At 42.5% G+C, this 21,060-nt stretch overlaps 2 protein-coding genes across 3 annotated transcripts; both read right to left on the reverse strand.

Moving 5' to 3' along the window:
• Positions 1-459: 459 nt before the first annotated feature.
• Positions 460-4,064, reverse strand: LOC139342736 (glucosamine-6-phosphate isomerase 2). Its single transcript, XM_070979981.1, has 7 exons — positions 3,994-4,064; positions 3,349-3,480; positions 3,138-3,239; positions 2,554-2,736; positions 2,261-2,445; positions 1,891-2,065; positions 460-1,674 (listed from the first exon to the last, which is right to left on the reverse strand). The coding sequence occupies exons 2-7, from the start codon at positions 3,470-3,472 to the stop codon at positions 1,613-1,615; spliced, it is 831 nt and encodes a 276-aa protein (XP_070836082.1). The 5' UTR covers positions 3,473-3,480; positions 3,994-4,064; the 3' UTR covers positions 460-1,612.
• Positions 4,065-5,680: 1,616 nt separating this feature from the next.
• mocs1 (molybdenum cofactor synthesis 1) lies at positions 5,681-14,757 on the reverse strand. Of its 2 annotated transcripts, none has more exons than XM_070980078.1 (11): positions 14,489-14,755; positions 13,530-13,641; positions 12,723-12,890; positions 11,281-11,445; positions 10,108-10,169; positions 9,799-9,910; positions 9,167-9,279; positions 8,833-8,943; positions 8,581-8,701; positions 8,426-8,488; positions 5,681-8,213 (listed from the first exon to the last, which is right to left on the reverse strand). In XM_070980078.1, exons 1-10 carry the CDS (start codon positions 14,690-14,692, stop codon positions 8,433-8,435), a joined length of 1,224 nt encoding a protein of 407 aa, XP_070836179.1. In that variant the 5' UTR covers positions 14,693-14,755; the 3' UTR covers positions 5,681-8,213; positions 8,426-8,432. The 2 variants fall into 2 exon arrangements, with proteins under 2 accessions (XP_070836179.1, XP_070836178.1); XM_070980077.1 differs by having other exon boundaries at positions 5,686-8,213; positions 8,441-8,488; positions 14,489-14,757.
• Between the last annotated feature and the right edge of the window lie 6,303 nt (positions 14,758-21,060).

Below are 21,060 nucleotides of genomic sequence, written 5' to 3' on the forward strand. Positions count from 1 at the left end.
CTTCTAAAGTTGCTGCTATGTGAGCAATAACTGTATTTCTCATTGCTGACACTGCTATCTGCGGACACAGTGCACTTTATGAACCACTTGCTTCTGTTTCCTCAAGAGCAATTTCAACATTTGATTAGCAGAGCTTTTTTTTTTTTTTTTGAAAACTCAGATTAACTGCGCACTGCGTTGTCAATATTGTTTTGTTTGCACCAAAAATTGAAGATCTGCTGGCAGATAAAACTTGCTTCAGTGGTTTGGCCACGCATTTCCATCTCACTGCATCTCATGAGGGTACACGTGGGTCTCCACTGGGCTCAAATCTTAGGAATGACTGCCCCGCGGTGGAGAACAATGGCATTGCATCACAACACAGAATATAAAAGTACTTTCTGACACACGTCAAAAACAGGACATCATTATGCATTCTACCCTTAAAGGTATTTCATAAATATGAAGCAAAGGATTCTTAGCAAAGATTTTTATTGACATTAGAAAATAAAGAATTAAAAACTGCAGTATATGTGTGAGACAAGTGCGTAACAGCCTGATAGACAGAAGAAGATACATAAGAATGAAAGAAAACCAAGGAAGGAATGTCGTAAGCTAACACCACAATACACAGAAACTAAGCAAAAGGCTGCAAAAGGATACTGACTATACAAGTGAAGTGTTGAACAGATGCATCAGGAATCAGCACGCAGCTGCATTTGACAGGAAATCTTCGTTAGTCACTGGGGTAAATGATGTCACCGAGGTCTACTTTACACTTTGTCTGATACTACAACTGTGCTGACAGTAGTTAACCATTCACTGTGCATGCACTGAACAGCACGCTACTGGAGGGACTGGCCACTGCTGCAGTGGAGCTGGCAGCGAGTCAGTGAACACTGCCAAGAGGTCAAAGGTCAAAGACCAGGAGTCAGCAGACAACCAGAGAAACATCAAGGAGGATGCTCACATGACACCAGAGAGCATCTTTGAGCAGAGACAGAGGTTGCTTTGCCCTTCATGTAAAAGATCATTTTGTGACATTAAAGCCCTCATTCAATGTGCTTCAGTTCAAGGAAATTCAGTGCTTGGACTTCAGGGTCCTGCGGTGCACTGCGGCTGTGCTTGGCGGCTGACTTATAGTGAAGCAGAAGCTGCTGAACTAGATGGTACAAAAGCGAGTCAATGGTCACTTCTCATTACATTCATTTAAGTAAGTTCCATAACTGCTTAATGGTGTAATAGATACCCATAAACACAGAGCATTTGCTTCCTCTGGGCAATCATTCACTGGGGGATGAATCATTGATCAAATCTTTTAAATGCAAAGAGAAAGCCAGAAGGACAGTCTTCACTGTTGCTGAGTGCAGTGAGTTCATGATTACAACTAAATGCAAGATGTCTGATCGTTCACCTCCCATTAAAGATCTGACCAATCTGAAGCTAACATTATCCAAAGGCAGTTCACGTCTATGGATGAACAATACGCACGTCAGGACAGTTACTCAAACACTGGTTCAACAGTTCCTCAGGTATAGAACAGCACCAGAAAAAGAAGGCTGTCCGTTCATGGAGGATCCAGGGATCTTTGACATCTTCACGTCTTCACTTGTCTTCCTTGGTGATCTCTGTTTTACTGGTCTGGCTTTATGCTGAGCACTGGGTCCACCAGTTTATTATGGACATGCATTAAACCTACAATGAAGATGGGTAAAAAAAAGAGAGACAGAATTACATCTCTATGTCATGACTCTCAGTAAAGGACTGACTTTCAGCGTGCGTGTTGCAGTTGAGTGAATAGTTTAAATTAAGACTCTCAGAATTATTTCTACATGTCCAGTTTAAAAAAAAAACTGGTTCAATTACTGTATTGAATAAACAGAATAAACATGGTGCTGCTGGTGTTGGTACCTTTGAAGTATTTGACCGTTTTGACTCGTAGCTCCAGGGTGGCGTCTTCGTCACACACAAAGATGGTGCGTGGGTGCTGCTGGAAGGCTGAAACCGTCCACATGTGGTTCACTCCCTCCTCTATGGCTTTATACAGAGCAAAGGCTTTGTGTGCTCCTGTGATGAGAATCATCACCTGCGCAGAGGACAACAACAGCGTTACACTCCACGACTTGCTGTGGACCCAGAAAAGCAACATTTGGGGAACAAATGTACATCTTCTGACAGTTTTAAGGCGTGTACAGACAGCACATACTGTGTATAACACAGAATATTTCAGCGTGTTTACATTACATTATGTTTTTGCATGACAGTTGCCTTTTAATCTGACCTCCTTTGCATCCATGACAGTTCCTACGCCCACAGTCAGAGCCATGGTGGGAACCTTGGAGAGGTCGTTGCCAAAGAATCGAGCATTGGCCACAATGGTGTCCTTAGCAAGGGTCTTCACTCTGGTCCTGGAAACAAGGCTGGAACCCGGCTCATTGAATGCTATGTGACCATCAGGGCCAATACCTACAGAGAGAGAACAGGACAGAGACTGAGCATCACACAAGACATGAAATGATCCCTACGAGACCTCCACCAGGCTATTTGACTGACGAGAGGCGTCTGAAGTCTGACCTCCTACAAACAAGTCGATCCCTCCAGCCTCTGCGATCTTCTGCTCATAAGCCTGACACTCGGCCTCCAGGTCCTCTGCGTTTCCATCCAGAATGTGAGCGTTGGCTGGATCAATGTTGATGTGCTTGAAGAAGTTGTTCCACATGTAGGAGTGATAGCTCTCCGGATGAGCGCGAGGCAGACCTGGAGAAAAAGAGTGCCATTTTTTAATCAAAGGGCTGCAGTGGCATGAATCCAGCCTCTGGCTTTTTGTCCTATCTTAAGGGCCATGTGCGACATGAAATAAGCCTGTGAGCTTGCTGTTATCACTCAGTGTGCAGGGGCCTTCCATCATTGCACAGTCAAGTGCTGCTCCTGAAGGCCCGCACTGACATTCTGCTACTCTCTGCATGAACATGAGTACAAGTTGCACTCGCCCTGAGACTTCCTGGAAAGCAACGAAACAAGTACAACAACATGCCTCATGATGTCCAATTTAATGCTAGAGCACTTCAAAGCTGCTTACAAAGACTTAATAGTGAAGTTGAATGAGGTCTAACAGTGAGGGAAAAGCTGAGAGTTGAATTAGTCAGCCTACAACTCACCTACGTATTCATCCATGTTGAAGGTTTTCACATATTTGAATGAGAGATCTCCACTTTTGTAGTATTCAATTAACTTCTGGTAACAGCCAAACGGAGTGCTCCCTGAGAGAGATGGCACACGTTAATGAACAGTTTCAGATGGAGAAAGATACAGAAACACTTTGATCACTAATGCTAGCAGAATAGCACAGTTTGTGTGAGAGGTGCTCACCTGTAGGCAAGCCCAGCGTGAAGTATCTCTCTGCAGAGGGATTGAACTGGATGATTCTGTTGCGGATGTATTTTGCTGCCCACTCACTGGCCAGGTCATAGTCGTCCAGAATGACCAGCCTCATTATGCTGTCTTAAACGATAAGAGAGATGTTATCATGTTACAGCGCCATGCTAATCTGAAGGAGACACAGTCTGAGAAAACATCACGCAGATCTCCATTCAAACACTGACAATTGGATATGTGATGTGCTGAAGGATTGTCGAAGTTGTTGGAGTACAATGTTCATTACCTACAAAAAAATAGAGAAAAGAAAGAAAACAGAAAAAGAAAGAAAAAAGTTCTAAAATACAGGTTTGTCTCACGAAGGGCTGGATGTTGACTACTATCGCGGTAGATACAACGGTCTGTAACGGTTAGCATTACGCAAGCAAGCTCACGGTAAATTGTTAAGATTTTGAATTGAGTTTGGCGAGACGGTGGCTAATGTTAGCAAACCGAGCAACTTGAACAGAAGCGGATTCTGCCAAGTTCAGCTGAATGCACATTTACTGCAGTCAGTTCATGCCACTCAGCTAATGTGAAAGCAACGTTACTAATTAGCTGTTAAAATGAACTATACGGTGAAAAAATGCGTTTCTTTACCTGCTAAAATACGCTGTTTGTCAGAAAAGGAAGTGAAGTCCGGAAAGGCGCCTGCTTTGTCACATGATCTATCAACTACCGGTCAAGTGATTGGACCGTGAATGTATGGAAGTTCATGTAAGCCAAAATAATGCTAACAATAACACGACTATGAAAATATAAAATAAATATGTAAAGAGAAAATTCAGCTCATTAGCTTTTGTTTCAACATTTAAATGCTAAGAATGAGAGTCAGATTTATTCACAAGTAAGTTTTCACAAGGATTTGGCTGATATTTTGGTGTAATAACCATAGTAAGAGAAAATAAACTGAAAAGCATGTCATGAAAGGTCAGTAGCCCTTAATCTGTTTTAGGATGTGACTAAGCAAGCATGGTCCTGCTACTTCTTTGTTTTTTCATTCACTATATGTAATTACTTCTGCCACAGAGGTTATGTTTTGTCCGTTTACATGAAAGAAACAAAAATACTTAGTCATTTATAACAACGAGTTCCAATAATGAAAAGCAAATCTTCCAGTTCAATATTCTTAACAAACATTTAACCCACACATATAGATGACTGAATAAAAATAAAATGAAAATGTGAGAAAATTTCATCTACATTTACAGTTTCATTTACAAACCTGTTTTTCATGGTTTAGTGTTTTTTTTTTTTTCTTTGGGGCAACATCCAAGCCGCAAATTTTATTCTGTTAACTGATAATTAGTGTGATTTTGTTGTCTTCACTCTTTATAATATTTGTTTTTTCCATCCATTTTTCCATGTGGAACCTACCCTACATGCTTACATCTAGAAACATGATTCCCAAACACAGTCCATAAGTTTATGGGTGTGGTCAAATTACTGTCATTTAAACTGCTATAACTTGTGAATTGGTTGTGCATACAATCACTAGTATCTCACAAACTGTAAAGGTTAGAGAAGTGAAACTTGGCTGCTTTCAGCAAAAGCAGTTTCATCAGGAAATGCATTAAACTGAAACTAAGGAAACTAGGAAACAGCCTGGGAAGAAACACCTCCCAGACAAGGCTGAGCCTTACCTACGTGACCAACAAAACCACACTGTGGACCAAGAACTGATCCCACTGATAAACCCATTTTACATCAGCTGGGTTTAGTTAAGGGGTGGAGTGGTCATAACTTTTGCTAGGTGAGCTGGGCGGCTGTTTGTCTGGCCTGTGTTTGTTTTTTGGTGGTAATTTTAACTGCACCCTTGATAGCAGTCTAGAGGAGGTTTAAGTTCCCTCTTCAGAAAGCTTACTCTTTTTTTCCATTACATCATACATGTGCCTGTATAGACTAGCTCCACAGACACAACAAAGCCAGAGTGTGTCAAATAAGTATGTTATTGTGTGTATGATGATCACAAGCCTGTTTTTCATGTCAGCGGCTGCAGTTTGGACCTCCTCCAGCCAGATGACTCCACCTATACTGGCAAAATGATTCACAATGCGTTTGGCTTTTGGTTGGTAACAGAAAGACATTTAGAAAAGAAAGCAATTCATCTAAAATAAAAGACCTATGAACTGAAAAAAACATTATGAATGTCCTTTGGGATGAACCCCTGTCGTTTTAGTTTTCTTTAATTAGCAGATAAGACACCACAGAACATACTGTATGCTGTAAGTGACAGAAAGCACCTTGTGGTATCACACAGGACTCAATATTAAGACATCACAGGAAAGAGACTGCAGAATATTTTAATTTTTAAAAGGGAAAATAACTGCTACACAAGCCTCTAGCAACTCACTGTTTGCATTTACATCTTCAAGAAATGAGCCGGACGCAGAGCGAATACAATCTACTACAAGCCCGATTCCAAAAAAGTTGGGATGCTGTGTAAAACAAATAAGACAGAATGTGATGATTTGCTAATCCTTTTTGACATACTCAACTGAGAACAGAACATGGGCAATATATTAATGTTTGGTCTCATCAGCTTCATTGATTTTTGTAAATATCTGCTTATTCTGAATTTGATGCAGCAACATGCTTCAAACAAGTTGTGTCAGGAGCAACTGAAGACTGGGAAAGATGTGGAATGCTCCAAAAACACCAGGTAAACAGGCTCATTGGTAACAGGTGATAGCATCATGATTGGGTATGAAAGGGCAATCCTGGAAAGGCTCAGTCATTCACAAGCAAGGATGGAGCGAGGTTGAACATTCATCCCAACTTTTTTGGAATCAGGGTTGTATTTGTTATGATACAAAAACAGCAAATTTCAGTTCTCCAACCAGTGAGAACAGACCAGAGAGCTGTACCTTCAGTAACACGGTTGAAATGAATGTGACATGCAGTATGTTGAGGCTGCATCACTTGTTACTTCACCACACAGCAAGATTTACACATTCTTTCAAGTACATTCTGGGGGTAAAGAGAGGAAAAAACTCAGATATTTCTGAGCAAGAGCTAAAAAAAAAAAAAAACACCTTACTATCATCGTCCACTGTAATGTAGTGTGAGTACAATTATCCAGTGCATCTCGTGTACAATAGAGGTAGAAGGGAAAGAAAAATAAATAAAATGAAATCCAGTAATTGAATTCTTGGCCAATTATCACTGATGATGAAGAATGATGTGAAAAACATTCATAGTACTGCGAATTACAGCAAGTCAGAGCAGGTAAGCAGAGGAGCATGTAGAGTATCTGATGTTTCTTCAACTTGGGAAAATCATCAAGACACTGAACCTTAGACTCCTGTGCTCAGCTTTCAGCTCAGGCACCTGGGCTTCATTCCAAATGGAGTTATCTTCAAAGTTCATGTAAGCTAATAAAAGGTAAATGCATTCAACCTGTCCATAGTGTTGAGGTCGCCCTCACTTTGTTCTCTGCAGAGACCATCAGAGGCTTTTAATGTGGTACTTGGGCACCCTCTAGAGACCAAAACAAACACTGCAGCCTCAGGTATGACACTGAAATGACTTGCAAATCATAATCAAAGTTAACATGAAGACAGATAACATGATTCATATTGTGTGGGATAAATGAAAGATCAAGTCATTACAAAGCACACATATTATAATTCACATTATTCTGATGGCATAAATGTTAGTTTGCAGAAAAATATGACACTTCTGGTGAAAACTGGTGCAGTTTTATGTCATTCATTCTCCCTTCTCCTGGGCTGCATTCATCAGTGAGGGAGGAGGTGAAGGATGGCGATGAAAGTCCCTCTTCCCGCCTGTCTTACTGAGCAGTTTAACTTCCGTGATGATGATGTCATGGCTCACTGCCTTGCACATGTCATAGATGGTCAGCGCTGCAACAGAGACAGCTGTCAAAGCCTCCATCTCAACTCCTGTCCGGCCCGTGGTGCGACACGTTGCTGTGATGACCGCGGTGTTCTGCAGCTCATCCAGGTCAAAGGTGACAGAGGCGTGGTCTAACGGGAGCGTGTGACACAGCGGGATGAGGGTTGAAGTCTGCTTGGAAGCCATGATGCCAGCCAACTGCGCCACAGCCAAGGCGTCACCCTTGGTCAGCTGGTTATCCCGAAGCAGGCGGAAGGCAGTGGAGCCTAACATGACGGTGGCGCGGGCTGTGGCCGTGCGACGTGTGGGAGCTTTCCCCCCAACGTCCACCATAGTGGCTCGACCCTGGGCGTCAGTATGCGTTAACTGTGCTTCGGTGGTGTCATACAGGTGACTGTTGTCTGACTCAGTCTGATCACTGGAATCGCTGGAACACTGATTGTGGCACAGTCTAACATTGTAGTGTTTAAGATGTATTTTGGCATTCATAAAAATAGGTGTTGCTGGGGTCCTGAGTAAGCGGCTCCTCAAAGCATTAGGAACACTGGCTTGTGCGTACCTGAGACAGCCTTCATTAATGACATTTGTGCGTGTAGTAAAACTTGAAGTCTCAGTGTGACAGCTGGTGAGAACGAGCCCATTCCCAAACTCACTGGAGTGAAGGGGTGCTGCACTGGCCAGGCTGTCCGTCGCATTGGGTTTTTCTTTGTTGATATGTGATAGAACGTGGGTACCCCCACTCGTTAAGGTTTCAGAGCAGCTAACATGGGCTGCCTGTGCTGAAGGAGTAGAGTCTGGAAGGCACAAAGAACCACTGCTGTTCAGGACTCTCCCGCTGCCTCGATGGACAGGAGCTGCTGCTGGAGAGAGGGGTGTGTGGTTCGTAAGCTGGCAAACAACGGGGAAAGCTCTCTGACTGTTTGGTGACTTTGGCAAAGACAATGGCTTTTGGGATGTGGCGCCTGTTGGAAAAAGAGAACATTAGTCAAGCAAACTTTTACAAAAACAAACTACCTTTTATATTGACACGAAGATGCATTCTTCAAAATTTAGCTAAAAGTTCAATGTAAATGCATCTTGAAGCTGCACAGCTCACAATGAATAAGTTGTGAATGTAGAAAAAAAGTATGGTGGCAGTGATGGAACATACTGTGTGTCAGAGATTTGTACGTACAGCAACGTCACCCACCAATGAGGATCATGGGCCTGTTCTTCATCTGGGAGATACTGAACATGCCTGAAGACACAAACAGGAAGATATTACACTCCACTAGAACTGAGTTTAGTACAAATGATGTGTTGTATATAACCTAACCGCACACACTCTACCTGCGTGCTGTTTCTTCTTCCTGCCCACAGCAGCTCCAATGATTTGCAGTAGCTCTTCATGTGATGCTCCGGAGCGCAAGACATCTCTCAAGGACACCTCAGAGTTCCCAAACAAACACACCTGAAGGAAGACCGACCCATCATGGATGGTGCCAAACCAAAGAAGGGATGAGATTAATGACGTATGTAGATCTATGTGTGCACACAGTGCAGCATTAAGACAAAAACAGACGTCATTAAGAGCAGCTTTACCTTGAGGCTGCCGTCTGCAGTGATGCGTAAGCGGTTGCAGGAGCCACAGAAATGGTCAGACATGGAGGTGATGAAGCCCACCTGACCTTTGAAGCCTGGCACTTTAAATGTCTGCTCCAAGAGAGAGAAAAGTGTCAAACAATGAGCTCTTTAAAAATGGTTTCAAGTGGTCAAACCAGTGACAGAGTGTTTGATCTAAATCATGCACACTAGCTTAAACAAGGATGGACAGTACTAGCATCATCCTGATGTTTATGTCAGAGAAATGAGGAAGCTAAATTAATCATCTTTGCTAGCAAATGAATAATAATGTCACACAGATGGAGACATCGACCTTGGCGGTCTCTGTGTGTCCAGTCTGAAGCATTTCCAGGTTGGGCCACTGCTGCCTAATGTGGTCCAGCATCTCCTGGTAGCTCACCATCTTCTTAAAGTTCCACTTGTTGCCTACACAGAGGAGAAGAGACACCATGGGTCAGTGTACTGTGTAGCATATCAGAAGCCACAGCATCTTTCAGCTCACTGATAATCTAACCAGCAGTGACTTGCATGTGCAGTAGAAATGTTTCCGCAAGCAAAACTGAGCAGACTGCATTTTCTTCAGAGGGAACGGGAGGAAAAAGGAACATTAAAAGCTTAGAATTTGCATAAAAACAAGCTGTGCTGAGTGGCCAAAAACACATTATACATTATATAACACAGCAGTTATTTGAGTCATACCCTTCATTTGTCTTATTTGATTCCTAAAGACTTACATGAATACTGTATATTAAGTATTGTTTAAGACCTGCTGCACCAGCAATAAGCATTGTAGCATAAGCATGTTTTAAAATAATTTAAATTAAGTCAATGAAGTCATATTTAAATGTCTTCAAATGTCTCAATAATGGCCCAGTAATATAATGCTACTCTCCAGATACCTTTCCTGATCTGGATGATGAGACACAGCAGGAAGTCAGCACTCACCATCGAAGGGCATGTATTCAATGAAGCGCACCTCCAGAGGCTTCTTCTCTGTCAGCGCCACAAAATCCAGCAGCTCATCCTCGTTGAGGCCTCGCATCACCACACAGTTGACCTACAGAGGACAGCACCCAACAACAGGCCACTGATTACAACACTGAACATCCATCAGCAGAAGGAGACTGAAGTCTCTGACTCCTCCAGAGCGATGCTGTGTTGTTATCTTTAGTTGTTTTTTTATAAAAAGAGAGATAAACAATAGAGAGATAAAAAAATGAACTAAAATATAGTAAACATTTCCAGGTAAAATACCTTGACAGGGTTGTAGCCCATTTCGATGGCTTTATCAATGCCCTCCATGACCTTGTGGAACCCTGGAAAAACAGACAGAAACTAATGCTGAAATGCTCAAACTTACAGTACACGTAACACATTAATCTTACCTTAATATCTTTGAATTATGTGTTCCATATAATGCATGACACAATATACGTCTGCTTCAGCTTCACAGGCCGTCACAGCACAAGTTCTGCTTTCTCTGTTCACAGCCTTTTACCATCTGTCTGAGCCCACGATGAGACAAACCCCTGATATATAAACATCTCCAGCTAATCCCTCAGCAGCAGCCTGAATGTTTTAACAGCAAACTGCCGAGGTCAGACTCATCATTTAACCCACAAATCCAGGCGGACCTGCACTGGCTGCTCAGCGTCTCTGCAGGAGCTCAGGCTTATGTTGTCATCTAGAATTCTCGTAGTAGCAATTAAAGGCCACGTGTTGTACTTAAAATCCGAGATAAGCTCACTGAGGACGAAGACTCACGGTTTCTTTCAGTTATAGCTACAGATCTAATGTCTGCTAATACTGACTGAAGAACAAAACTACAATTACCAGCTTGAGATTGTTTGCCTCCCTCGGCCAATCGAGTTGCAGTTTACAGAATGTGTCCAGAATCATATATTATTTGGTGCGTCCAGCCATGGTTGTTGCCGGCGCGGAGGCATAAAAATCAGGTGTTGATAAAGAGGACTGGCTCAGACGACCTTTTTTTCCACCTGCCAGTATGGCCACTGCTCCTTTTTCTCTCCTTCATTTCCTGATCTCAGTCGGTCCATCTGTGTCTACCTTCCATACGCCAACCACCCAGAGCTCTGCCCTGCTGTCCACTGACTCCATGTGTTTAGAGCCTACAGCCTCCTTCACTAACCTACAGGGATCGACCCACAGCTATAGGCACATATACACCACAGTGATTTAGGCTGTCCATTGCTACTTTTGGACAAAGAGTACAGCAACAGGGATAGGAGACATATACAGTCTCATCCTAACAAAACTGTAGCAGGGCATCAAAAACTTGTGTTTTGCAACACCTGTTCTTGTACTAATCTGCCAAACTTTTACATATCCCATTACATTTAAGCTTCAGTCACTTAACCTTCCTTCAAGTCTTGCAGCTGACGTTGTGTGACGAACACTTTTCCGTACCTTTCCGCCTGACGATGAACTCAAACTTGGCAGGTACCAGTGAATCCAGGCTTATGTTAATCAGGTCAAGGCCAGCGTCTTTCAGCTTAGGCAGAAGCCTGGCCAAGTTCATGCCGTTGGTCGTCACTGCGATTGTTTTCAGGCCCTCCAGTTTCCTTAGTTCTGCTGTAGAGGGACAGCAAACATGGGAACAAAGAGAAAGAAAGAAGGGAGTGAGTTAGACAAAACTGTGGTGATAAATATTTACACAAGTTTCTGTCATGCGTCCATAGCTAACTGAGCTAACTGTCGAGACTTTGTCTACCTATACATGACCCTTGGACTGAAAGGTAAAAGTGGGAATATGAAAATGTGTAATAATGATGGAAATTGAGGCGACTTTTTAAGGGCAATTTTTAAGTGTTATGTTAATAATGTCAGACTAAATGACTTAATAGCATTAGCTAGGTTAGCTTTAGTTGACATTACCCACTAAGATCTGCATGAATACTAGTTACTAAGCCCCCAAAACCTGCTGGTTGTAGCACTTATCAGCCACAGCTGGTGAGGCTACAGTGACTTCAGGTTTACATAGGTGACTGCTTGTGAATGGATGACTCTAAAGATGTTTCCGAGAAACGGATTTACACATTAAGTCTTTACGTGCAAAGATGTTTCTTACTTTTTTGCAACTTCATTTAGCAAATTATTAGTTTCAAACTAGCTGGTAGTTACTAGAAAACTCAAAAACTATGCACTGTTTCCCATTCTCAAAGAACAATAACAACAAATACAGAAAATCAGAAGTCTAGTTCCTGTTCTGACTTCATTCAAATTATCCGCTTTAATGAGCGTCCTGTGAGGTCACAGTGGTGGCCTGTCACATGACACATTGATAACTGGTGATCTTTATGGAGCTGCTGGAAACCTACGCTCCTCTGGTCACAAAGACATTAGCAATCAGTCACACCACGTTGCTTCATTCATTCATGTCATGCTTTAGCATTGTTCCCACAAGCACTGGTCTCAAAACATGGTCCTCAGGGGCCGAGGCTGCAACGGATAATCAACAAATTAGGCTGTAAAATCAAAGCAGAGTGATGATTTGTCATTGGACTAAGCACACAGCGGTGTGCATACTTTTCCCTTCCACATGTATGTCTTAATCTGAAGGCATGCATGGAGAATTCCTCCTGCTCCTCTTGTCTCTCTCCTTTTCTCTCCTCGTGTCACTTAGAAAAGTTCTCGTCGACAGCACGTGAATCATTGATAGCCTTAGATGCCAAACGCTGCATTGAATAACACAAACCAGCTTCCTGGATTTGTGACTTAAGAGCAGTGGACACACCCGTCTTTCAACATAAATGATAGTGAACTAATGTGACAGACTGGCAGCACACCTTAATCCACCTGAACACCAGCTGAGATAAGCAGGCCCTACTCAGTTTTTACTGGTTCCTTACAGATGATATCCAGCACATCAGGTCTGATGAGGGGCTCTCCTCCAGTCAGGCGGATTTTCTCCACCCCCTCCTGCACAAAGAGACGAGCCAGGGTCAGAACCTCGGAGGTGGACAGCAGCTGGGCCCGTGGCGTAAGCTTCACCCCCTCCTCTGGCATGCAGTACTGGCCTGAAGATGGGAGGAAGGTAAAATGGTAACAGGACACCAAAGATGTGATGTGGCATTCAAAAGACGCTTTTATCCAACATTAGCAAAGTTGTCATTTGCTGCTGGGGTTCAGTTGGGATTGAAACATTCAAGGTGAAAGTGCCACGGAAGTGGATGTACTTAGCAACACACCTGTAAAAATATCTTGCGTTGACTTGTTATCAGGTGTCATCAGTAGCTGTTCCTTACTCTCAAGATTACACTTATGCTGGTGATGAACTGGTTTCTCTGACCTGCACCCATCTGACCCAGCGTGAGCGGATACATGGAGCAGCTTTTTAACCAGCATGTTATGTAACCTGTTCATTATACATATGGTTTTCAAGCCAATTCCCCAATATGTTTAAATATCTGCCCCAGCAGTTCTGCACCCTGCACAAACTTCCCACTGCTTAAGCATCTTTGACTGCTTTTCTACAGTTGACCCTGACCTCTATAAGAGAGGGAAAACTGCATTCCCACGAGGATCAGTGAAATCTAATATTATCAGCCAGAGCTGTGGTGGTGGCAATAGCAGCTACTGAATGTGCTTTCTTCAACTGGCTGGATAAGCACAAGCAGGTAAGCCTTTAATGTGGCACAGTGGGAACATCTACTCACAGCGCAGGTTGCATTTCTCAGTCAGGGAGATGCGCAGGTAGCTGTGTTTCCGGCCAAAGCTGTCGGTCAAGAATGCTGAAAAGGGCAATATGCCATCATCTCTTAACCTCTCCTACGGATAAAGAAAACAGGACAGACATTGTGGCACTGATATGACATGTGGACACACCTGATAAAGAGGGTGCAGTAGACCTGGCATGTCTTGCTTTACAATCTTATTTTACATCAAACTCATGACGACTTGGTTGCTCTGTATGTTTATTATATTTATATCAGTCTGAGGCTGGATCTTTGCCCCTAAACCAGTAAACATTTGGGTTTTTTTGGAAGTTACAAAACGGAGTTCTTTGAAAGAAGGCATGCTGCCTTGTAGCTCCTGACCCTTGTCCACAGCTGCTGGGTCAGATGTTATCAGCAAAAACGTGACTCGGCGGCAGATTAAACACACTGAAGGTAATCACAGAACTCAGCCAAAGACCCAACTGAACATTTCTGCATCTGCTTATTTCTGTGCGACACACGTGGGAAGAGTAATTTGAGGCTAACAGGTTCAATTCAGTGGTCCTCCTTCAACAACAGCCATCACTACTTCTCAGAGAGCCCTTTAAAATGCTTTGGAAACATGTTTCCTAGTTCATTCACCCTGTCAGTGGTGAGTTCAAGTACCGACCAGGCAGACACACAAAGGATCTAACAAAGTGGTGTAAAATTGCTGGCGTCCTTTGTAACCCTGTCGTAGTATTAACTCGTTGGCTTAATGTTTAGTGCATAACAGTGTTAGCTGGTTTAGCTTTTCTCAGGCCCTTAACTAGACAGAGGTTGTAGCTCTGTTACATACTCACACACGTTGTCACCTAACATGACAACGTTACGTTAGCTAATCATCCCAGCAGCTAGCCTGAGGTGAGACCTTCACGGTGAATACCTCAGCACCGTGTGTGACCTGCGGGCAGTATTACCTCTCTCGGTCTGCTTTTCAGAGGTAAGGCGAAGTTGGCAGCAGACAAAGTCGAGTCTCCAAGTTCAAGTTTATTTTCCTTGTGCGTAGCACTGGAGTACAGTCGCTCAATGTCCCGGTTTACGCATTGCACGAGTTTTCTGACGTTTCTTAAACTGTTGTGTCTATAAAAGAGGCGGCAGCGCGTGCTAGCGTGAGTAGCCATTGGTTTTCTTCAGCTTCAGCTTCTCCTTCAGTTGTTCACGGGGCTCTTGGTCCGAGTTGCACTGCAGTAAAAGCTGTCAGTTTACCCGAGGACCAGGAGGGGCGTACGGGGGGTCAGCCAAACGCAACGCACATAAACCCCGGTGCACGCTGGGTAGTGTAGTCTGGGGATTGTTAACACGGTTAACGTGTTAACACTGTAACCCACTCTAAATGACTCTTTCTTTTCAGCTGTTTATATTATATATTTTTTTCATTTTTCTTTGGTGAATCTGTCATCCATGTCCAAGTGTAGTGTGATAGCTTCCAGGTTTGCTCATTGTCTAATCCAATCCTGCACAGAACTGGTATATTGTGTGTTTTTGCATTTACTTTGCACACAAGCTGTAGTATTTTCTGGCACAACTTTCATGTTGGTCCTCTTTTCACATCAAGAGCTTGAAGAGAAGAAACCATAGAAATGATCCATTCAAAGTGGTGAGAGACTGTAGACAGTCAAGGTAAATTGAGCCCCAAAAGTTCTTTAAATTAACGTTTTCCATGAACCTGTGTCGTGTATGCAGTTGCATGACAGACTGAGTTCTGGCTTTGTTGTCTCTTAACAATATCAAGACATCATTTCCATTTGAATATTAATTGAAGAAATAGTAGAAAAAATGGAAAGATTCTTCCCAGTCTCTTTTACAATGTTCATCTACCTAATGTGTTGTTCATCAGTCCCTGTGGCAATCACAGGCTGCCATGCTACACTTTGCGTGGTGACGCTGATATTACCAGGAAAATGAGAGCCTAGCATTTCATTTACACATGACACAGCACACACACTCATGAAGAACATACATTCACACAGAGAGAGACAGAGAAGTTGTGATATTTATGTGAAAATGTCCTTCGGTCACATGATCACACTTGAGCCAGTTCTATTCTAACTCACTCACACAGATGTCTTTCGATATATTCCAGGTGCTTTTTTCAGAGCCCCGTTTACATTTTGTACCATTTGCCCTCATGCAAACGTGATGATGTGAGCCTCATATCATGTGGCTGAAATTTCATACTTAGACAACATGAGAACAACTGAACCATCTCCATGACTACTGAGCAAACTCCATTCACTGATGAAGGCCAAGAGATGTGGTGGAGGGCAGAGGAAAATGTCCAGGAAGTGGTGCACGTGCTGAGAATGTTTTGTCAAGCTGTCCAAGCTCAGTAAGGAAAATCCATGCTCAGTGTGACGGCATTTTTAACAGCACTGCACGAACACTACAGTATGTGCATATGTACTCAAGAATACTGTGAAAATATTAAATATGTTTGACACAAACAAGAAAGTCATATTTCCACAGCAAAGACAAGTGAGCCACTTCATTCTATAGAAGCAATCCAGCAGAAATATTTAGTGAGAGGATCACATGGATTATGAGACTACAGTATGTGCCTCTTGGTACAGACATGTACCCTGATTGTGATAACCCACTCCATTAAATCTAAAATAGATACCAGATCAGACTTGGAATCACAGGTACTCAACTTTAAAGGATCAGGACCAAAAACATGATTGGGACTTGTTAGAGCAAACATTACATGTCAGCCTGTTTTTAATTTAAAATACAGAAGTATTTGAACTTTTGTAACTGGTTCAAACAGAGGGAAAATATAGGAGACAAAGGTCAGCTAGCCATAGGTTTGTATAGCGACTAGGCATACCTACTATGCTATGTTCATCACCGCTCTGCCTTGACTTTGGGAGGATACTATTTGCAATGTGTGGTGTATCCACTAGATAGCAGTGCAATGCTGAATATGTGTTTTGGAGAGTACACCACACTAAAGCATTTAAACAGCTGAGACAAAAAATACAGACTGGCTTCAAATTAATAGAATCACAGAGAACATTTTGTTATTGGAGTAATGTTTTGGAGGAACTCCCAGCATAATCGACATTTCATATACAAGATGACGGAAAATGAGAGAACTGTGTAAAACAAATATTACATGGAGGAAGGTATGAAGGTGAGTGCTCCGGCCATAAAATCACTCTTCATTTCAGTTTTGATACTTCAATCCAGTGCATGTTTGTGGAAAGAAACAACTCTGTCCCAAAGCTATAAATAGAGAACCAGATGCTGATCTGCTGAGTGTTTCTGATCCCTGATGAGGGGTATTGTATCATAATCAACACACCTCATGTACGCTGAAAAGCTGTTTGTCTGTACCATATATTTTTGCAGTAGCCCTGCTGAGTTCAGCCCTGCCAGTAAACACTGTATCTCCATTTCTATTCCAGCACCCTGCGCAAATCAACCTTTTTTACATCTGCACCACAATTAAGTGTGAAAATATGTGCGTGTGCTCTGAGCTCATAAAACCCAGTCACACAGAGTGTTGTCTGAACTATGCTGTACCATGCTGCACGTATAATCTGCAAAATCAAAAGTATGTACCACAAATAGATGACGTGGAGAGTCCTGTTTTGCTGAAATCATGTGCAGGAAGGATGAGATGCACTCATGAGTGAAAATAAATAAATAAATATATAAAAAACTTTTTTTTCTGGTCGTGCCAATCATTTTCCCTTCTCTCAGCAGTGAGGTGAACCATATTCTAACTGACTTAGTGCACATGGCAGTGAGCCCATAGAGGTGATCAGAGGTGACCATTGAGGAATCATTCAGAAGTTAATGTCTTGGGTCAGCACACAGGCCAGAAAGGTCTAGCAGTGGGTGACTGAAGGCTCTCACAGGCCGCAGGGCTGAACAATGAACAGGCGTGTTATTCCATGCATCACCACACTTTCACAGTTTTTTCTTTACATCTGAAGCAGAATTGATTTATTGACACTGAAACATACCCTCCACTTGAATTCAAGGCTGCATTTTGTACCGTACTTATAGCCAATAAGATAACAGTCCAAATCCCAGACAACTGCCAGTGCTGAGTAAATTGCTTCAGCAAAAATCTCTGCAACACATAGATGTCTTTTGACATCCTCGCCACCAGAACTGTTGCTTCTTCATGTTCTCTTGATAATATTTCATCATCATAGGATTTCATCATCCATCCATCCATTTTCTATACCGCCTATCCCTTTCAGGGCTGCGGGGGGGCTGGAGCCTATCCCAGCTGTAGGTGGGCAAAAGGCGGGGTACACCCTGGATCGCAGAGCAACATATAGAGACAGACAACCATTCGCAATTTAGAGTCACCAATCAACCTAATGAGCATGTTTTTGGTCTGTGGGAGGAAGCCGGAGTGCCCGACCCGGGGATCGTACCGGCAATTTCTTGCTGTGAGGCATGCGCACTACCTGCTGTGCCACCGTGCAGCCCATTTTCATTATTTTTAATGTTTTAAATAACAATTCTGTCCATGTCACACATTGCCCCTTTGAAAGCACTGGTACCACTGAAACAATGCAGGAACTGCAGTTAAGATAAACTGCTGAACCATGTGTGCAGCTAAAAGGCAGTTTATGGTGTGTACAGGTAAGAGTGGCAGCAGACGGGATGAATGAAAGCTTCAACCTGTTTCATCTCTCCTTAGGAAACATGCGTCTGATCTGAGGGGAGAATATCAGATTCTTTACGACAATTTGCCATAATTCGAGATTTAAATACAAAATTACACACAAAGCTAAAATGTGGTCTTTCCCAGCAAATGACTGCAGACTTTTCTTTAAGAATATGGACAAACTCTGCATTGTTTCTCATGCTCAACACTGCAATGCAACACTGTGGAACATGTTATGTCCTTTGTGTCAGTGGACATTTTATTGATCATAGAGGTTATTGATTACATAGTTATTGATCAACTTTTGTTTCCATGCTGCACTGTAAAGCACATCCCCAAAGCCCTCTCCATCATTGATGGCTCATGCATGTTTCTTTCGCCGCTCTCCTTTTAGCACCTGAAGTGCATCCAGTACGACAGACAGCTTCGGCTGAGCAGCAGAGCATGAAATCACTGCCAGCCAAGAATTCTGTGAAACATGCTGAGTTCTTCAGCCCATGTGAAACTGACAACAATACACCTTGCTTTCACTTTTTTGTACATTTTTTAAGCTCTTTCTCCATCAAACTGGGCATCCTGCGTGCTGCATGTCTTTTTGTCTCTGCATTTGGGGTGTTGTCAACCATGTGAGAACAGCTCATGCGGAGTGTCACCATGCTTTAGCAATCGCATTTAAACTGCCGGTTTTACACACTGCATTTATAAATTGTACAGAGGTTTCACACAAAGCCCCATGACAACTGCATCAGTGTATTTATTTGACACAACATGACTTAAAATAATACAAATGAGTTCAACTGGCCGTCTACAAGCAATTATTACCATCATTTTACAATATGGCAACTATCACACAATGCTGTGAAATGCACAGTCGTGTTATCTGATCTGAATGCAGTCCTATCCAGTCTGGGTTTGAACCTTGTTAAGACCATTACACGTCTGACACATGGGTGGTGTTGCTGTGCTCTTGTAAGGTGTGAGGAGTACATTAGCACAAATGAACAAGTGTCAACCAAAGCTGGAATCAAAGAGCTTTGAAGCAGTGGACCGCTCCCTCCTCATGTTCGTTCGTACTCATCTCTAAACGCAGTACTGACTCGTGTGTTCATTTTATTTTACCAGAATTTTGCTGCCAACCAGCAACCACGATTCCCCGCAGAACCATGCCAACAGGCAAAAAGTGTTAGGTAGTGTGCGCGCCTGTTAGTCCTCGTGAATGGTTGGAATGACAGTGGTAATTATCCTGTCATGACACAGCAATTAAACAGAGGTATTTAAAGCCAGTGCCGACTGTGAAAGAGAAATGATAGCCTCACTCCCCACTCTTGTCCAGCAGTATTCTCTCCGATTCTGTGTGGGTGTGATTTACTATTGAAAAAGAGGGAAGATGAATTTGCATATGGCTAACACCAAGTGGTGTCACACTAACAGCTAATCTCTGGAGTTGTTTTTCTGAGCACTGCGTAATGGATGGATTAAATATGTTCATCTTGTCCTTCAATTTAATTTTGAACCGAACGGGGGAAAAAAACAACTTTTAATTAAATTTGATGTATCACGCATCATTTACACATATCCTCTTTGTCAGTGTGCCCATTTTTTGAGTCCAGATATCATATACAATGATAAGTGAGAAAGATAGGAGAAATTTTAATTCAAGCATGTAAAATTAAGCCATTTCTCCCTCGTTGCTGTAAAAAATGATCTTAGATTTGAGTCATAAATAATATGAACACCCATATTTGGGTTACTCTACAGAATCCTTTCACTGAATTAGCCAGCTAAGTTGTCCTCTCCAACAGATTTCAGATACGAAATACATGTAACATTAGCAACAGTGGCTTATTTACACATGAAGCAGACAGAACAACATCACCAATCATCTGAGTTGATTTGTGTCCCTCTGAACAATGTAAGTCCAATGTTCACTCTCCTTTTAGCTGTGTTTTGCTGGCATGCCTGCCCAGCAGTTGTAGTGTTTCAGAGTCCAGTAGTAGTTTTCCATGCAGGGTTTGTCACTACAAGCGACCCCTATCACATTACACATAGTCCTCTGGTAAACTATCTGTGTCAAAATATTGATTAGAGCAGCTTTACCCTCAAAAAACACTTTTGCTCTAAATGTAGTCAGTGGGATCAGCAGGAGCCACCTGGAGTCAGCAGGAAAAAGTGACCAATAAGTTGAAAATTAAATCCCGTGAAAACATAGAAACAATTACTTTTTCTTATGACCGATGAAACATCTGATTGTGGATTTGTTCTTTGACAGGGCCGTGCTGACAATTATCCATGACATTCATCTTCTGCAGATCAGGGTAATTTCCGCTGACTAGCCACGGTGCTAATTGAGATCATTTCTGCCCTCAATCAGGAACTCATTGTGATGCTGGCATCAGTGAGCTTCACTCAGTACGCAGGTGGTGCAGGTCTATCAGGCTATTTAGTCATTAGTCATCAGCATTTGTCACGGCATTTGGGATGCATTGAGCCTCCTCCTTTTCTGCTTAAATGGTGGAGGAAGTTGGGCTTCCTCGTGTTCCCCTCTGATCAAAACCTGGCAGCTTTGTAGTTTTGATGCATTCATCACACTGAACGCTGCCCCAAGATGTGAATAATGAGTTATTTAACGGTGCAAACAGCAAATGAGAGATGATTAGGATGATATTCCCTTTCTTTCATGCAGGTTAAAAGACATGACAATGACAGTAGTTGTGTTGTTAGAACCTCAAAGCAAGCTCATACTTTCACATTCACTTCTGCTCAAGTCAACTTTAGTGAACATTATCCAAGGAATTCATAGACACACACGCTACCCACACAGACAGTTCACTTCCTGAAATAATCTTGTTTCAGTGAGAG

The sequence above is a fragment of the Chaetodon trifascialis genome, chromosome 14 (genome assembly GCF_039877785.1).
Source record: "Chaetodon trifascialis isolate fChaTrf1 chromosome 14, fChaTrf1.hap1, whole genome shotgun sequence".
Classification (NCBI taxonomy): domain Eukaryota; kingdom Metazoa; phylum Chordata; class Actinopteri; order Chaetodontiformes; family Chaetodontidae; genus Chaetodon; species Chaetodon trifascialis.